Source organism: Lontra canadensis, unplaced genomic scaffold, assembly GCF_010015895.1.
Source record: "Lontra canadensis isolate GAN:19392208 unplaced genomic scaffold, GSC_riverotter_1.0 scaffold60, whole genome shotgun sequence".
Taxonomy (NCBI): domain Eukaryota; kingdom Metazoa; phylum Chordata; class Mammalia; order Carnivora; family Mustelidae; genus Lontra; species Lontra canadensis.
The window spans coordinates 5030267-5045695 of NW_022631054.1; the positions used below are offsets into that span (position 1 = coordinate 5030267).

Here is a 15429-nt window from a genome sequence, read left to right on the forward strand (position 1 = left end):
TTGTGATTGGATGCTGTGGGACCCTCCTAAGACGGCGACTTCTCATTCGTCAGCCTGTGGCAGTTTGAATTTGGTGGCGGCGGCCGCACGTCCGCTTAGGCACCAAGCTGCTCCCTCCCCTCAGCTGGAGCGGCGAGATCTTTCTCAACCCGTCTGGTGACCCGCAGGTACGTGCCTCGCGACACCTTTATGCTCGGGCCTTCAAAGGCAGGGCGCCCCCACTAGCTCCGTGGGGCGCCCGTCCGCCCTTTCCCGCTCCTCCGCGGCCTCCTTACTCTCCCTCCCCGACCTCGGCCGCTGACCTCCCAAGTGGCTGCGTCCCCCGCTCCCCGCAGCCTCCACCCAAGCGCCATGGCTCCGGCTAGGAAGGGCGGCAGTCGGGTGGCCAAGACGAACTCGGTTCGGAGCCGGAAGCTCGCTTCCTTTCTTCGGGACTTCGACCGCGAAGGTAGGGGCGGAGCCCGGGGCGATCTCTGGGTGCCGGTGGCTTGGGGTACCGGCAGCAGGGTTCCAGGCCCCCTTCACCGGCCGGTGACCCGTGTTCTGTCGGCTCTGCCCTCTCGCAGTGCAAATACGATCCAAGCAAATTCAGTCGGACAGGCAGAACCTCCTCAAGGAGATGGATAACCTGTACAACATCGAGATCTTGCGGCTCCCCAAGGCGCTGCGCGAGATGAACTGGCTAGACTACTTCGGTAAGAGCTGCTGCCGTCCCCGCAGGCCTCGGCCCTGGGGCGCCTCTGTGGTCGCCTGAGTGAAGTCCTCATGATCACTTTAGGAAATTGCAGCCTTACCGCTTCCCCCGCTCCTTATCTCTCTTCCCTGCTTTACCTTTGTGCATAGACGTCATCTACACACACACACACACACACACACACACACACACACACCCCGTCCAGGTAGGCGAACATCTTCTCTAAAGGAGAATTTACTGTCTAGTAAATACTTTAGGCTTTCTGTGCCAGAGGGTTCTCTGTTGCAGGTACTCAGCTCAAGCTGTTCTAGGTCCAAAACAGCTGTAATGAATGGGCATGTATGTGTCCAAGGAACATGTATTTATGGACACATGGATATGTGAATTTTGTGTGAATTTCATGTGTCATAAAACACTCTCTATATTATACAATCATTTAAAGACGAATAAAAGAATAACTTGGTTTGTTACCAGAGCTCAGATGGGAGGATAACCCCCAAGCAGTGCTTTCTGCATCTTATAGAACCTGTCAATTAAAAAAAAAAAATGAGCAAATCAAATTGTGACATGCAAGGGCTCAAGTTATTCTGGCTGGAGAAAAATTGCAACCTGTTCTCCATTCCCTTGTTAAAAATCCAAGGACATGCAAGAGGCTTTCCGTTCTGCTGGGTTACCCTTACTTTTCCTAATTATTATCTATTACATCAGCTCCTTCCTGAATAGAAATGCATGTTCTGTTCAAATAATAGATATTTAATGATTCTTTGGCTTGCCCTTTTATTGGCACGCTTCTACAAATATTCACTGAGCATGTCTCAGTCACAGTGCTAGGGGCTGAAAGTGCTTTGGAAAATAACACAGACATTGCCTGCCCTCAGGAACTTACAAGTTAGTAGAGGAGGGTCGTTTTAAAAATGCACATGTGATTAGATAGTCAAAATCGTAGGTACCATAAAAGGGAAAGAGTAGGGGACAGTAGGTACATTTATCTAGTGCTGTACATTTATATGTGCTAGACAGGTATTATACTGAGTGTGTTACATGTGTTAACTGACTTTATGTTCACAACAAAGGTATTCATTGTTAATATTGCTCCTCTTTTACAGGTGACAGAATTAAGGCACAGAGAGATTAGTTACTTTGCTCAGGGTCTCATAAGCTAGTGAGTAGCAGAGGGTGTTTAAACCTAAGCACTCTGTCTGGTTCAAAGCGTGAATTCTTTTTTTTTTTTTTTTTTTTTTAAAGATTTTATTTATTTATTTGAGAGAGAGCATGAGAGAGGAGAAGGTCAGAGGGAGAAGCAGACTCCCCAAGGAGCTGGAAGCCCTATGCGGGACTCGATCCTGGAAGTCCGGGATCATGACCTGAGCCGAAGGCAGTTGCTCAACCAACTGAGCCACCCAGGCGCCCCAAAGCGTGAATTCTTAACAGTTCTACAGGACACTATGAGAGTTTCTAGAAGGAGTATTAACTTAACTTTATTCTACATCTAAATCTTACACAGACCTCTTCGTTCAACACACACTGGCTGCATAACTACCCTACGCCATATTTATGCCCAAAACTGTCTTCAAGGAGTTTAGTTCAAGGCAGCAGATGGGGGGATGCTTAAACAGCTCTGAGTCGTTGTTTGGTATGATGAGAATTGAGCAACTAGCTCAGCACTTTGCCACAACCTGTTGTCATAGAAAAATAAAGACTTTTGGGTTTGAACTGAGTTTCGAAAGACGAATTAGAAATTTTCCAGGTGCAGAGGTGCATTTCCAGTAAAGGGAATAATAATAAGCAAGGAGGGGCAGAGGCACGGGAGACGGTGGCACATCTGGGAAATAAGGACTTTGGTGTGGTGGGACCTAGAATATGCTATAAGGCAGCCAGTCAGGTGTGGAGAAAAAAGAGGTTACAAAGGGCCTTGAGTGTTGAAGCCAGGGCTTAATCTAGTCCAGTTTTAGACAGCTAATGGGAAGATGGTTTATCATTAAGATCTGATAGTAACTAAATAAAATGTTCTTTTTAAAGCCCTTGGAGGAAGCAAACAGGCGCTGGAAGAGGCCGCAACAGTAAGTGATCTGTCCTGTTTTGGAACTATGGTTAGTTTTTAAGTTTAATCCCATCACAAAATCCAACCAGTGGGTGTTTACCATGGAAGAGGGCTCCTAGGGAACATGACCTGTTTGGGCCAACTGCAAAACTGTGGTTGTCAAAGGCTGAGTCTGTGAAGCCCAAATACTATCAAGTTCTACAGAGGGAGGCATTCTATTTTAGGCAGGTTCCTTATAGCTCTCCACCCTGACCTCTCAGGCAAAGCAAAAGCCTCAAGCCCAGTCCCTCTAAGCCCCTGGGTCATTACCTGACGGCCTGGTCTGCTAGGTGTCAGAGACTGTTGTTTTATTTTTATTTTATTATAAAGATTTATTTATTTGAGAGAGAGAGAGAAGGGTGGAGGGGGAGAGGGTTAGAAAAACTCAAGCAGACACCGCATTGAGCGCAGAGCCAGACATGGGGCTTGAACTCACCACCCCAAGATCACAGCCCGAGACAAAATTAAGAGTTGGACGCTCAACCAACTGCACCACCCAGGTGCCCTGAGACTGTTGTTTTATCATGTCATCCTCTAGAAGCTTTGCTCTTATTTGGGACTCTCAGGATTCCTCACCCTCTCTCACCTCTTTCATCCCAGCATCAGCGTTAGGATTGAAGACAGATGGGGAAGCAAAATAAAGAGTTCACATTTTAGATCTGTACTGTCCAATACAATAGCCACCATTAATCAATCAATCAATTTGAATTAATTAAATCAATCATTAATTAATCATTAATTAAATAAATAAATCATTAATCCATTAAAATTAATTAAATTAAAACTTCAGTCTCTCAGAGACACTAGTCACATTTCAAATATTGACTAGCCACACATGACTAGTGACTACGTATTGGTAGCCCAGAAATAGAGCATTTCTACCCTTACAGAAAGTTTTGTTATACAGTGTTGGGAACTAGTCCATCATGGTCTTCACAGAGACCCTAGGCACTCTAAAATCAGACAAAAACAATGCGCATGCATACATGCATTTGTTATCTTTCTGGAGAGAATGTTTATTATAACCTTCATCAGGTTTATAGAGTGAACCCAAAAATCTACCTCCTTTTCTGCGTTATTAGGATCTCTTGGAATCTCAGGGTTTGAAGGGACCTGACTACACAGGGTACATGGTAGCATTGAATGGCAGATCTCCACCTGCCTCAGAAGTTAAAGGTGTTTCAGAGCCAGTTGTTCAGTCAGGAAAAAGAGTTTGGAGATGAATATTATAGGAGTGGAGTGGGGATCACTGAAAAGTAAAATCAAGAGCTAGTAAAACATTCTTAGTTCTGGCTTTCTCTTTCTTTGTAACATGTTCCCGCCTCCACACACCCGGATCTGGTGTTTCAAAAGACTTACCTCTGAGATGAATTACACTCGTTAGCTAATGCATCACCCTCATTTTAATTAATTAGACATACAGAACTACAAATCAGAGAGCTTCTAGTGTAATATGAAATAGCCGGTGTCATCACACCAAATCAAGAGAATTGTAGCCTTAGCTAATATGCGTTAGAACTCAGGAAAGGAATGATACTTTGGCACAAAAGTTCATAATGATTAGGTATGTGGGGGTCTCCCAAGACCACTCCCAGGAAGACTCACAGAATTGAGCATATAGTCCTACTCATGGCTGTGATTTATTACGTGAAAGGATATAAAGCAAAATCAACAAAGGGAAAAGGTGCCTGGGCCAAAGTTCAGAGGAAACCAAGTGTAAGCTCCCAAGAGTCCTCTCCCAGTGGAGTCACATGTGACACCTTAATTCAACACACGTGAAATGGTGTTGTACCAAAATTCCAGACTTCCAGGAGGAAAACAGGTATGCAGCATGAGCCATGTTGTTTGTACAAAGCTTAGGCCCAGACAGCCATTCTAACCAGGGAATCCTGAAATCCAAGTTCTCATGCAAGCCGCAAGCCCTTGCATGCAAATAGGCCTCTCTATGGATATCGGTCTTAGGCCTGTTAACTCTTCTACACAAAGATAATCAGTGGCCTGCCACCACTGACACCTTCATAACATGCAAGTTGTTTCTAGAGATGGCACCTAGTTGGCCACTATCCACTCCATCGACCACTCCAGACCTTACTAAGCTCCTACAGCACTGTCTCTTGCTGAGATTGGACAGCCTCAGAATGCTCCTTCGAGCACTCCCAGGACTCCCCACCAGTCTGGAGATGAAACCTGTCATCCCTAGTCTGTAACACCTCCTCTGATACTTACATGTGTCCTGCCAGAAAAGGCAGAGAAGCATGCCTGCTCGTAGCTCTTCTCATTCACAGAGGTAGTCACCAATGGGAGCACATTTAATTAGAATGGTGATGACTAGAAACCTTTTTGAAGGGCCTGTGGGTGCAACAGAAAACCTTATTGACTCTCTAGACTTTAAAAAAGAGAAAAGTCTAGTACAGCACCAAGTGCAGAGAACGTGAGTCATTAGCAACCTGTATTGTTTGCCAATGGGACATAATCAAATGCAACCACTTTCCCTGAGTGTACAGCCAAGAGGAAACTTGGACATGTGCATCAGACACATGAAGAAGTTGTTTAGAGTAGCAAAAGACTGTTGACAGGAGATTGGAGAAATTAATTGTGAAAGAGTCACACAGTGGGATGCTATGTGACAGTGAAAACAAACTACGCCAGAAGCGGCAGAAGCGAATCCAAATAAAATATTTAACCACATATACCTTTGTTAAAAAAAAAAAAAAAAAAACCCACACAAACATGCTTTCCTTTAAGCAGATGCAATGATAGTGGTCACCTTTGGGAGAAGACAAGGAAACAGAGCAGGAAAGACTACAGAGCTAGAAGCAAGTAATCAGCAATGTTTTAGATCTTGGGTTGTATAGTGCATTTATAGGAGCTCACTAAAATCATGTTATAACTAATACGTAACAGTCTTATAAGTAATAAATAATATGTTTTTGAAATTAATTGTTTTGAGTCTTAAAATATTCCCCATATTTGATGGAATATGCCTGGTGTTTTCTGGCTGTGTTGGCAACAGGCGGACCTGGATATCACAGAAATAAACCGACTAACAGCAGAAGCTATTCAGACACCCTTGAAATCTGCCAAAAGTGAGTACTTTCCAAAACCCCTTGTTGAACTGGGAGAGTGGAGGCCAGGTGGCAGGCCGGCAGCTCAGAGAAGCCTCAGTGGTAGGGACTCTTCCCTCTAATGCCTGGTCCTCGGTCTTGCAAATCCGATAATGTGGTTTTGGCTGCTGCATTGAGTTCATCATATGCAGGACTGATAGTGAGCAAACTGCCGGCCATTGTGGGGGCAAGAGTGAGAGTGGAAGGAGAGGGAAAGCTGTGTGGGAAGCATGACTGCCCCTGGCTCCGCCAGTTAGAGGGTGGCAGGACTGAGGGGCATTAGGGGACATGGTGAGGCCCGCCAAGGCACCCCTGTGTGATCAGAAACGTTGAGAGAGAATTGTGAAAGGACCAGTATCCTCCGGGCGCCATCCCACGTTCCTGGACTCAGTGACCTGCTGCGGAAAATCATCCCTCCCTCACACCCCACACTCAGAGAAATGCTGTCCCAGAGGGAACATGTTTGGGAAACCGGGTCGTGACCTGTGAGAATCATGGAGCAGGGACAGGATGAGCCCTACTACAGACTTTGTGTCACTGTCATTAAGCTTTCATAGCTCAGTGCATCCACATCTTGTGAGGTGAGGCCTGACCCAGGGCCTGGATCTTGACCAGGGCACTTCTCCACTGGGGAGGGCCAGAAACACGGCCCAGTTCTTAGTCCATTTTGCTTTCCGTCGAATGACCTCGTAGCACGAAGAGAGCAGGAGTTTTCACTTTGCTGGTGTCACACTCCAGTGCTGCCTTGGTGAGATTATGACAGAATTGGGCTCAGGTGTTCCTGGAGATCCTTGGCCGCATATTTATAGTGTGTTAATTCACTTTGGGTTGTCTCCACATTTGGGGAATACTGATTTCTCTTCTGGATTCCACAATTTTGCTCAAGTGGTGGGGGAGGGGGTCTTCTGATCTCACCTGTGGGAACAGACACACCAGGATCCAAGTCAACCAACAGTAAAACTTGGTTTTGTGCCCTCTTAACCATTGGGCTTTGTCTACATTATAAGCTAGTTCCTAAAAGGGGGGAAAAAAAGATAAATATATTATTTAATGTGTCAGAAAGTAAAAAGCTAAAAAGCTGTCCCATCTGAGACCCTACCCCCCATGATCAGATGCCTGAATTATCTCTGGAATCCCTGCTCAAGATTGTCTGGCTCGGGTTTGTACAGAGCTAGCGTGAGACACTAACTTCCATCACTAAACAGCTGTGGTGCTTAGAAAGTTTTCTAATCTATGTAAATAATAATATTGTAATGAATAATAATTCTTTTTTTTTTTTAAGATTTTATTTATTTATTTGACAGAGAGAGAGAGATCACAAGTAGGCAGAGCGGCAGGCAGAGGGGGGCGGGAAGCAGGCTCCCTGCCAAGCAGACAGCCCAATGAGGGGCTTGATCCCAGGACCCTGAGATCATGACCTGAGCTGGAGGCAGAGGCTTAACCCACCCAGGTGCCCCATAAATAATTCTTATGACACGTGTCCCGTACTGTCAAAAGGGCTCTATGTGGGCACCTGGGTGGCTCAGTTGGTTAAGCGACTGCCTCTGGCTCAGGTCAGGATCCTGGAGTCCCAGGATCGAGTCCCACATCAGGCTCCCTGCTCTATAGGGAGTCTGCTTCTCCTGACCTCTTTCCTCTCATGCTCTCTCTCTCAAATAAATAAATAAAATCTTTAAAAAAGGGGGGGGCTCTATGTTCATGCATTCCACAGACACTTAAACACTGACAGGCACAATTCTAGGGTTTGAGGAAATAGGAACAAAAATGGCAAAGATGCTGTTCTTGCAGAGCACGTTCCAGGTCTCACTGTCCCTGTGAAGTGACTACTCCCTTTTATAGATGAGGACACTGAGGCAGCGCAGTGAAAGCCCCATGACCTGGGCGGTGCTAGGACCGGGCCTCACGCTCAAGTCTAGCTGAGTCCAGCGTCTGCACTCTCAGCAGAATGCTGGGTATCATGTGGGTTTCGTTAATCAGTCTGGTTAGTTTTCTCTGTCTAAACCCTCTTTAAAAAAAAAAAAAGAAGTCCTCTTGTTTATATTCAAAGTCTATTTCTTGATTACAGCCAAAGATTTCATACGTTTTATTTCCTCCAAGAAACATGAATGCATGAAAATTTACTCCTATGAGAAAGATGACTCTGTTAAAACTGTTTCTTACAGCACGAAAGATAATGAAATTGGATGAAATGATAGTGGAAGAAGAAGAAGAAGAAAATAAGAAAAAGAATCTTCAAACTTCAAGAGTAAATAGGCACTTGTGTTTGGGGCTGGGAGCTGACGGGGGACAGGGAAACACAAAAATACCTAACATCCCCGTGCCCCACCCTGACCCACCAGCGTTCACTGTTTCACAGAGAATAACCACTTTAATGGCTCACATGAAAGCCCTCAGAGAAGTGGGTACACAGCACATAGAAGGCAGAAGAGGAAGCGATCAAATTTTACCTCCCTGCTTAGGGTACACCCAGGATTTTAAAAGTGAGGGGGATTTCACTAGCTGAAGAAGAAAGGGTGGGGAAGCCCAGGAGGAGATAGATAGGAACGTTCCCTCAAGTTCCATTTAAAGAACAGGAAGCCATTGGGGATGACAGGGCTATAAGCTGCAGGTGGTCTGCCTACAGGAGGGCCTGAAGATGAATGGCCTTGTGTGCGGAGCTCAGAAGTTTGCATTTCATCAGGTTGGTCACACTGAGTGACAAATGGATGAGGGGGAAAAACCGGAGACAGGGAAACCAGTTGGGAGGCTGTTGTAGTTCTTAAACTGAGGCCCTCATGCTATACACAGAGAAGGGATTTTTTTTTTTTTTTTTTAGATTTTTATTTATTTATTTGACAGAGATCACAGTAGGCAGAGAGAGAGGAAGGGAAGCAGGCTTCCTGCTGAGCAGAAAGCCCAATGCGGAGCTCGATTCCAGGACCCTGGGATCGTGACCTGAGCCGAAGGCAGAGGCTTTAACCCACGGAGAAACCCAGGCGCCCCAGAAGGGATAGTTTTGACAAATGTGAGCAGGACCGGTGGAGGAAGGGAGGAAGCAGGGATACCCGATCGGTTTCTAGCCTAGGTGCCCCTCATCCATGGAAAGCGGCCCACAGGAGGGTGCTGGGTTCCGGTGAAGGCGAGCAGCCGGGGTGCTAATTACCTGACACGTTGAGGGGTCCATCCTTTTCTGAAATTTCAGCCTGAAGTTCAGGGAGAAGTAGGAGGTTGAGAGGCACACTGACTCCTAGCGTGGGCATCGATGAGGTCGTATGGGGTCGTATGGGGAAGGCATGAGGACAGGTGCCTGGAGGGAAGCTGGAAAGAGGAGCTTACACAGCAGCCTGTGCAGGGACAGCCAGAGCAGCGGGGAAGATTGGGCACCCCAGGATGGCCTGAGTGACCTTCACAGCAGCATTGCATGGGGGAGTGATGGGGGCTGGCCAGGCTACAGTCAGTTTAAGAGATTTACCTTTAATCTTGGCCCAAACTGTCCACTTTGAAGACCTAAGCAGTGGACGTCCTTAGTTCACCCACCATGTTCTGTATTACTTACGGCACTCACTTCCCGGAGATAGAGCTCATGTTCATCAATTCACATTTCCAGACTTGACCCCCTCCCCTCCTTTTCTTACCTGCTCTCGCTTTCCCCTTTTTGAGGCTTCTTATAACCACAGTGTCATTTGATTGTGAATCCAGGTCAAAAGGTGTCCTCCATCCAAGAAGAGAACCCAGTCCATACAAGGAAGAGGCAAAAGCAAAAGGTGACGGCTTTTCTAAATGTCCGTGTGTGTTTTGGTTTTATTGGAGAGCCCCATCCATCACGGCAGAGACGAGGTGCAAGGGTTTTTGTGGCCTGTGCTTAAATAGAACTTGAATCTCCAAGCTGGAGGAGCCTCTAGGAATGATCTGACCCAACATGTTCTCCAGTTCTGCCCATGTTCTCTATCCTCCCCTACCTTTTTTGTTTGTTTTAATCGCACCAGGGAGAGTGAGGACCAGAAACCTATCATAAGGACTGTATATTTTGTGCATTTGCCTGACAGCCCACGTGCAGAGCCCTCCCCCCACCCTGGGGCCAGTCACAGTGACTCACCTGCCTACTGTTGTTCCTTGAGATGGTCCACCTGTTTCCTAATCAGTAAAGAATCACCATGGACTTGAACTGATTATGCTGGGCCCTGCTAAACCATTTAGGATGGGGAACGGGGGGCCACATCTCAAGAAGCTTAGAAAGTAGTGGCTGGGATGTGTGTCTGTGAAGGACACTCCCTGAGCAATGGTGGCTGCCTAGCAAGAGGGCAGGAGCTCCGGCTAAGGGGCCCTCGGGCTGTGGAGAAGGTGTCTCCTTCCTCCTGTTCTGTCAGTCTGACTCGGAGGCCAGACTCTGGAGGCTTTCTGCCCAGCTTCAGAGCTCTGGCTTCCCCCCTTCATTGGCTCTGTGATCTTGGCCAAGTTGCAGGAGTCGGTATGCTCGAGTTTCTGTGGCTGAAAACGAGGATCACTGCTATGTGTCTCAGGTTGTTGGGAGGGCTGCACGAGCTGGCGTATGTGAGGCGCTCGGGACGTAGCCGCATGGTCAGCGCCCTCCACGTGTGACCTATGGACGTAATGGCCACTTTTTTTTTTAAGATTTTATTTATTTGACAGAGATCATAAGTAGGCAGAGAGACAGGCAGAGAGAGAGGGGGAAGCAGGCTCCCTGCTGAGTAGAGAGCCCCATGTGGGGCTTTATCCCAGGACCCTGAGACCATGACCTGAGCTGCAGGCAGAGGCTTTAACCTCCTGAGCCACCCAGGCGCCCCTAATGGCCACTTCTTACCCACAGGTCAAGCCATTATAACACTGTCACCCCAGCTGTGGGCCGGCTGGAGTTGTCTATGGTGAAGCCAACCCCAGGCCTGACCCCCAGGTTTGACTCAAGGTGAGTAATGGGGGCGGCCCCTGCATCTGATGGGAGCCCACCAGTTCGCCTCAGTCCATAAGAAGAGCTAGTGGGAAAACATGGCTCCTTGGCCCCGCAAGGCCTCTTGGAAGAGGGTAGCCGTCTGGGCTTCTGAGCATCTGCCTTTTCCCAAAGTGCAGGTTCACCTGTTTTCAGCAACAGAATAAGTCTTTATTTGATGAGAGGCAGAGAACATTCTGCCTCTGAGGACTAGGAGGCCTCTAGGGACTCTTGCTCAGCCTTTTTCGAAATGGGTAGGTACTCTCCTGTATCCTTGGTGAGAGTGCGGATGGACACCACGTCACGCTAGGGAGACTGACGTGACCCAGGCTGGAAGCTGATCTCTTCCACCGACTGGTCAACTGGACAGGAGATGCTCTGGGGCCAGAAAGAGGCGATTCTATGTGCTGACGGAGCAGCGTCGTGGCCACGGGCACCTCCCAGCACGCTGCATGACAGCGTGTCCTAAGTGATCCCATTTGTGTTTATACAGAGGATATTTCTGGAAGGCATTAAGGATTTGAAAGTCAGAATCTCTGGGGTGAGGAGAGGGAGGGAGAAAGACTTCTTTTAATTCCCAGTCTTGAACTGTTTTTTCATATGCACGTAAAGCAAAGGACATTTAGAGAAAAACAGGTAGCAGGATTTTAACTGTCTGAGAAAGTTCATTTGGGAATTAATATAATGATGTAATCTCTGAATCTTCCTTTTTTGACCCTGGAAAATTCCTCTTGCTGGAAGCACTTAGCCACTCTTGGAAGTGCATTAACCATAGTTTATTTCTGGCTCTGTGGATGGATGGATGACTGGTGTCCATGCAGAGCTTGGGACCTAAGATTTCCATGGATAAGAACTGACTTTGGCTAGATGCGTGTTTGATCATTACAAGCTCCCTTCTCCAGCTGTGTGTAGTCATTACTGTTTAAAAAGACTTTTTGCCCTAAATTTAGAACTCGCCTTCTTAGAAATACAGGATTTGAAAACTACAGCTTGAGGCCAGATGGGGGTTGGAAGAGCTCATGGCGCCTTGTGTCACTCACTCTGCCAAGCATCTTGACAGAGATCTTCCCACTTCACAGGGTCTTCAAGACCCCGGGCCTACGGACCCCAGCAGCCAGAGAGCGGATCTACAACGTCTCTGTGAATGGCAGCCCTCTTGCTGACAGCAGAGAGGTTTTCCTCACGGTGCCGGTGGGCGGTGGAGAGGTGAGCGTCTCACAGGGCGGCCGGGCCACCATGCGCAGCTCCCTGGGCATTTCTTTCCTTGGCCCATCACCCACTTCTCACCCCCACAGTCCTTTGGGTTGCATGGGTCCTGACGCGCACACTTCCGCAGGACTCAGAACCAGTTTTCTCGCCCAGGCTGGGCTCCTTGCCCGGCTCCGTGTTCCGTTTGTTCATCAGCTGACATTTGCCCACCTGCATTGTGGCTCCCCCCGGTGTAGACGACGTGCTTCCCGCTCTTGAGAATGCATTCAGTAGCCGAGATAGGTTCACAGTCAAGTCTAGTGGCACGTGACATGGACAGTAAGGGACACCCTAAAGGGAGTGCATAGGAAGGCAGCATCCGAGTATGTGCTCTAGAAAGGGGAGCATGAACTGTGTCTCCCACTCTGGAAAAGCCAGAGGGGTTCTGACTCGGGCTGAGCCCGGTTGCCCTGAGCTGAGTGGAACTAGTTGCAGATGTCAGCTCCCAGGAGGGAGGGAAGGTGTGTCTCAGTTGTGTCTGCAGGGCACTTCTAAGCTCATGTCCCTGCCCTTAGTCCCCGCGGGCCAGTGAGAAACACTGCTATTGTTATCTCCTCAGGGCAAGCACCTCTCCTAACTGCCTTGCCTGCCCCTGCTCCCCCTGCCCAAAGTGCAGGATATCAAAGGGACCCCTGGGGCACAGTGGTCCCTTGAGTGCAGGGTCCTGCCCCAGGGGACATGGCAACTGAGCGCACCCTGCTCTCCACACAGAGCATGCGATTGCTGGCTAGTGACCTGCAGAGGATGGACATCGCACAGCTGGACCCCGAGGCCTTGGGAAACATCAAGAAACTCTCTGTGAGTCTCGTAACCCTCTGCTTGCTCAGTTCAGCTATACTTAGGATTGTCTTTCTGCCTGGGCTTCACACTTAGCATTGTGCTGTCTTCTTCCCCCAAGGGACTGTAGCTGTTTTTACCCCGCAGCACTTCCGTCCCTGGACTGATGCTGCCTTTCAGTGTCTCCCGGGCTGCTGCCACAGAAGTTCCACGGCAGACTCAGCCTTCTGCCTCAGTTGGGGCAGTTGGTGCCGAATGCAAGGGCGTGGTTGACTGCCAGGGAAGGAAGCTTCCTGGAGGGAGGGAGGGGCTTGTTCCGAGGAGTCCCGGAGAACCAGAGACCGGTGGGACAGCCAGGCCCCTGGAGCCGTGGGACCGTCAGTGACCGTGTGTGGAGCTCCATTCTGGTGCTCCCGTAGCCTCTCTGTGTGAAGCCCACGCATGCGCTTCTCCAACGCTCCTCCGTCCCTCCCTCTCGGCAGAGGACCTCCTCCCCGGGGCTCTGGGTCCCCGCTCCTTCTCCTTCAATACTGGCTTGCTTGTGACTTCTGGCAGCCGCACTCCCAACTCGGACTTCGTTGCTCTGATGCCCAGCACTGACTGTCCCCTTCTTGTCACCCCTTCAGTTCTCAGAAGGAAAAGTAAATTGATTCAGCTTTGGTCAGATGGGTCTCCGTGGTCCAGTCAGCACCGTCTCGGGTGGTGGATGGGACCCCCCTTCTGGGGAGGGGTCTGTGAAGGGTACATCCAGGGCACACGGCCCGGTGTCGAGGGCCCACACATACCTAGCCACCCAGATCCAGTGACGTTCATCCTCTCTTCTGCACCCACAGCACGACTGGCTCATCTGAGGTCTTGTTTTACTCCCGCGTTCAGATGAGGAGTGGGCATTCGGAACAGTTACTTAGTTTGTGATCCAGCTAGAGTGCAGAGGGCTGAGATCCACTCGGTCCTGTCCACCCCAAATCCGGGTCCCCCGACATGACTGTCAAGTGGCTACCAGGCACGTGTGGTTGGTGGCCTTTTCTCTCAGTGACCTGCCCCATTCCTTTGTAGAGCCGCCTTGCCCAGATCTGCAGCAGCATACGGACTCACAAATGAGGCTGCTGTCCCACGCAACCGAGCTTGACGGGATGGACTTTCTGCGGGCACTTCCGGGACCCTGAAGAGACCTCTTCCCTTCAGGCTTACTGTCTGAGTGTAAAGTTCCAGAGCAGGGAGTGGTGCTCCTCTGGGAGAATTCGGGAAGCGGGGAGACACACTGCTCCCCCATCCGTTAGACTAAGCTTTGCTCTTCACGCCTCCCAACCCGACTTCCTGCTGCATCCATGCAGTCGAAACCTCCTGTCACTCTCCTGGCAGAATTCTCCTTCCTGCTCTTAGAGCTGCTGCCGTCTGCCTCCTGTAACCCAGCCTCCTCTCCGTCCTGCCGTTACTTCAGTGGAGGTGGCGGGAGAGAACCTCAGGTTCCCAGGAAAACCACCTGCTCCCCCTCCTCAGAGAACCCTCTGCATCCGGCATTTCTGCTCTGTGTTGCTTGAGGCTGGGAGTTTTAGGCTCAAAGCAGTGAGAGCTCTGGGCCATGGGAGGACAGACCCAGAAAGCTGGGAGGAACCGTGCAGATGGGGACAGGACAGCAGAATGGGACGTGTCCCAGCAGTAGACACAGCAGAGCCCATCTCAGCCCGGCCCCAGCCCTGCTTTCTGCGGTGGTGGATACTCAGTGAGGCTTCAGGATCTTACACCCGCTGTGCGCAGTAGTTTTTCCCAAGCTGACTGTGGAACCGGGGTTTGTATTTATCCCTTTACCGAAGACCAAAAACTGGTTTGGAGGCAGCTTCCACGTCTGGCACCTCTACCTCTCTAGATGGTAGGAATTTGGATAAGAGAATTCTAGGGCTTAGTTTAGTCTAGGGTTTTACGAGACCAGCTGCAGAGAAACTATCTCTAAGCTCTCCGTGGTCCAGTGGTCCCTGCCAGGTCCACAGACTTCACAGAGAGCACTTCCTCTTACGGGGTTCACTGGGGGGCAGGTGTGAATTGCCTGGTGGCCTCATTCCACGTGTTTGGCCTGTGCTCCGGGCGTCGGCTAGCTACTCAGAGTCCGCCCCGTGGTCCCTGTGCTCCAGCCTGCACCTCCGTCCTGACGAGTCATGAGATGTGGTCCAAAGGTACGGAAACTCAGGAGTTCCCGCCCCACGCTCGACGGCCCCGTGTCCTCCTGTGTGGCTCTGTGTTCTACTCCATGTCACTTTGCTCTGTGACCCTCCTAGCAACCCAGTCCTGTTGCAGTTGTATTCCTTTCAAGTTGTTTTATTCTCCCTTTCCTGAGACTTTTGTGCATATTGTGTTCCTGATTAATGGCATCTTTTAAGCTGTTGTAATTAGGGCTACTGAAAGGTACCCGTTTTCAATAAATTGTGGATTGGTTTGTTTTTAATCAATATTCAGCCTCTCTGTCCTCTCCAAGCTGCGCTACCTGGACTAGAGGCTGCCTGGGAGCTGAAGCTGTCGGAGTGGGGGGCTCTGAGCAGCTGCTTCCCTCAGAAGATACAGAAACCTCTCCCATAGCAGAATCTCTCTGATACCTGAAGAAGGGGCC

General features: G+C 49.3%; 1 protein-coding gene across 2 annotated transcripts; it reads left to right on the forward strand.

The window, feature by feature from the left end:
* The first annotated feature begins 60 nt into the window (after positions 1-60).
* On the forward strand, positions 61-14961 carry CDCA8 (cell division cycle associated 8). 2 transcript variants are annotated; one of them, XM_032877297.1, is made up of 11 exons: positions 61-167; positions 336-448; positions 567-695; positions 2714-2754; positions 5788-5860; positions 8041-8123; positions 9557-9621; positions 10686-10781; positions 11882-12008; positions 12762-12848; positions 13884-14961. In XM_032877297.1, the coding sequence occupies exons 2-11, from the start codon at positions 352-354 to the stop codon at positions 13926-13928; spliced, it is 843 nt and encodes a 280-aa protein (XP_032733188.1). In that variant the 5' UTR covers positions 61-167; positions 336-351; the 3' UTR covers positions 13929-14961. The 2 variants fall into 2 exon arrangements, with proteins under 2 accessions (XP_032733188.1, XP_032733189.1); XM_032877298.1 differs by having other exon boundaries at positions 66-167; positions 311-448.
* Positions 14962-15429: the final 468 nt, after the last annotated feature.

Coding starts and splice junctions, on each gene's coding strand:
- CDCA8 (XM_032877297.1), top strand. CDS start 352: ATGGCTCCGGCTAGGAAGGGCGGCAGTCGGGTGGCCAAGACGAACTCG. Junction 8,124..9,556: donor AGAATCTTCAAACTTCAAGA/GTAAATAGGCAC, acceptor TTGTGAATCCAG/GTCAAAAGGTGTCCTCCATC. Junction 9,622..10,685: donor GGAAGAGGCAAAAGCAAAAG/GTGACGGCTTTT, acceptor TCTTACCCACAG/GTCAAGCCATTATAACACTG.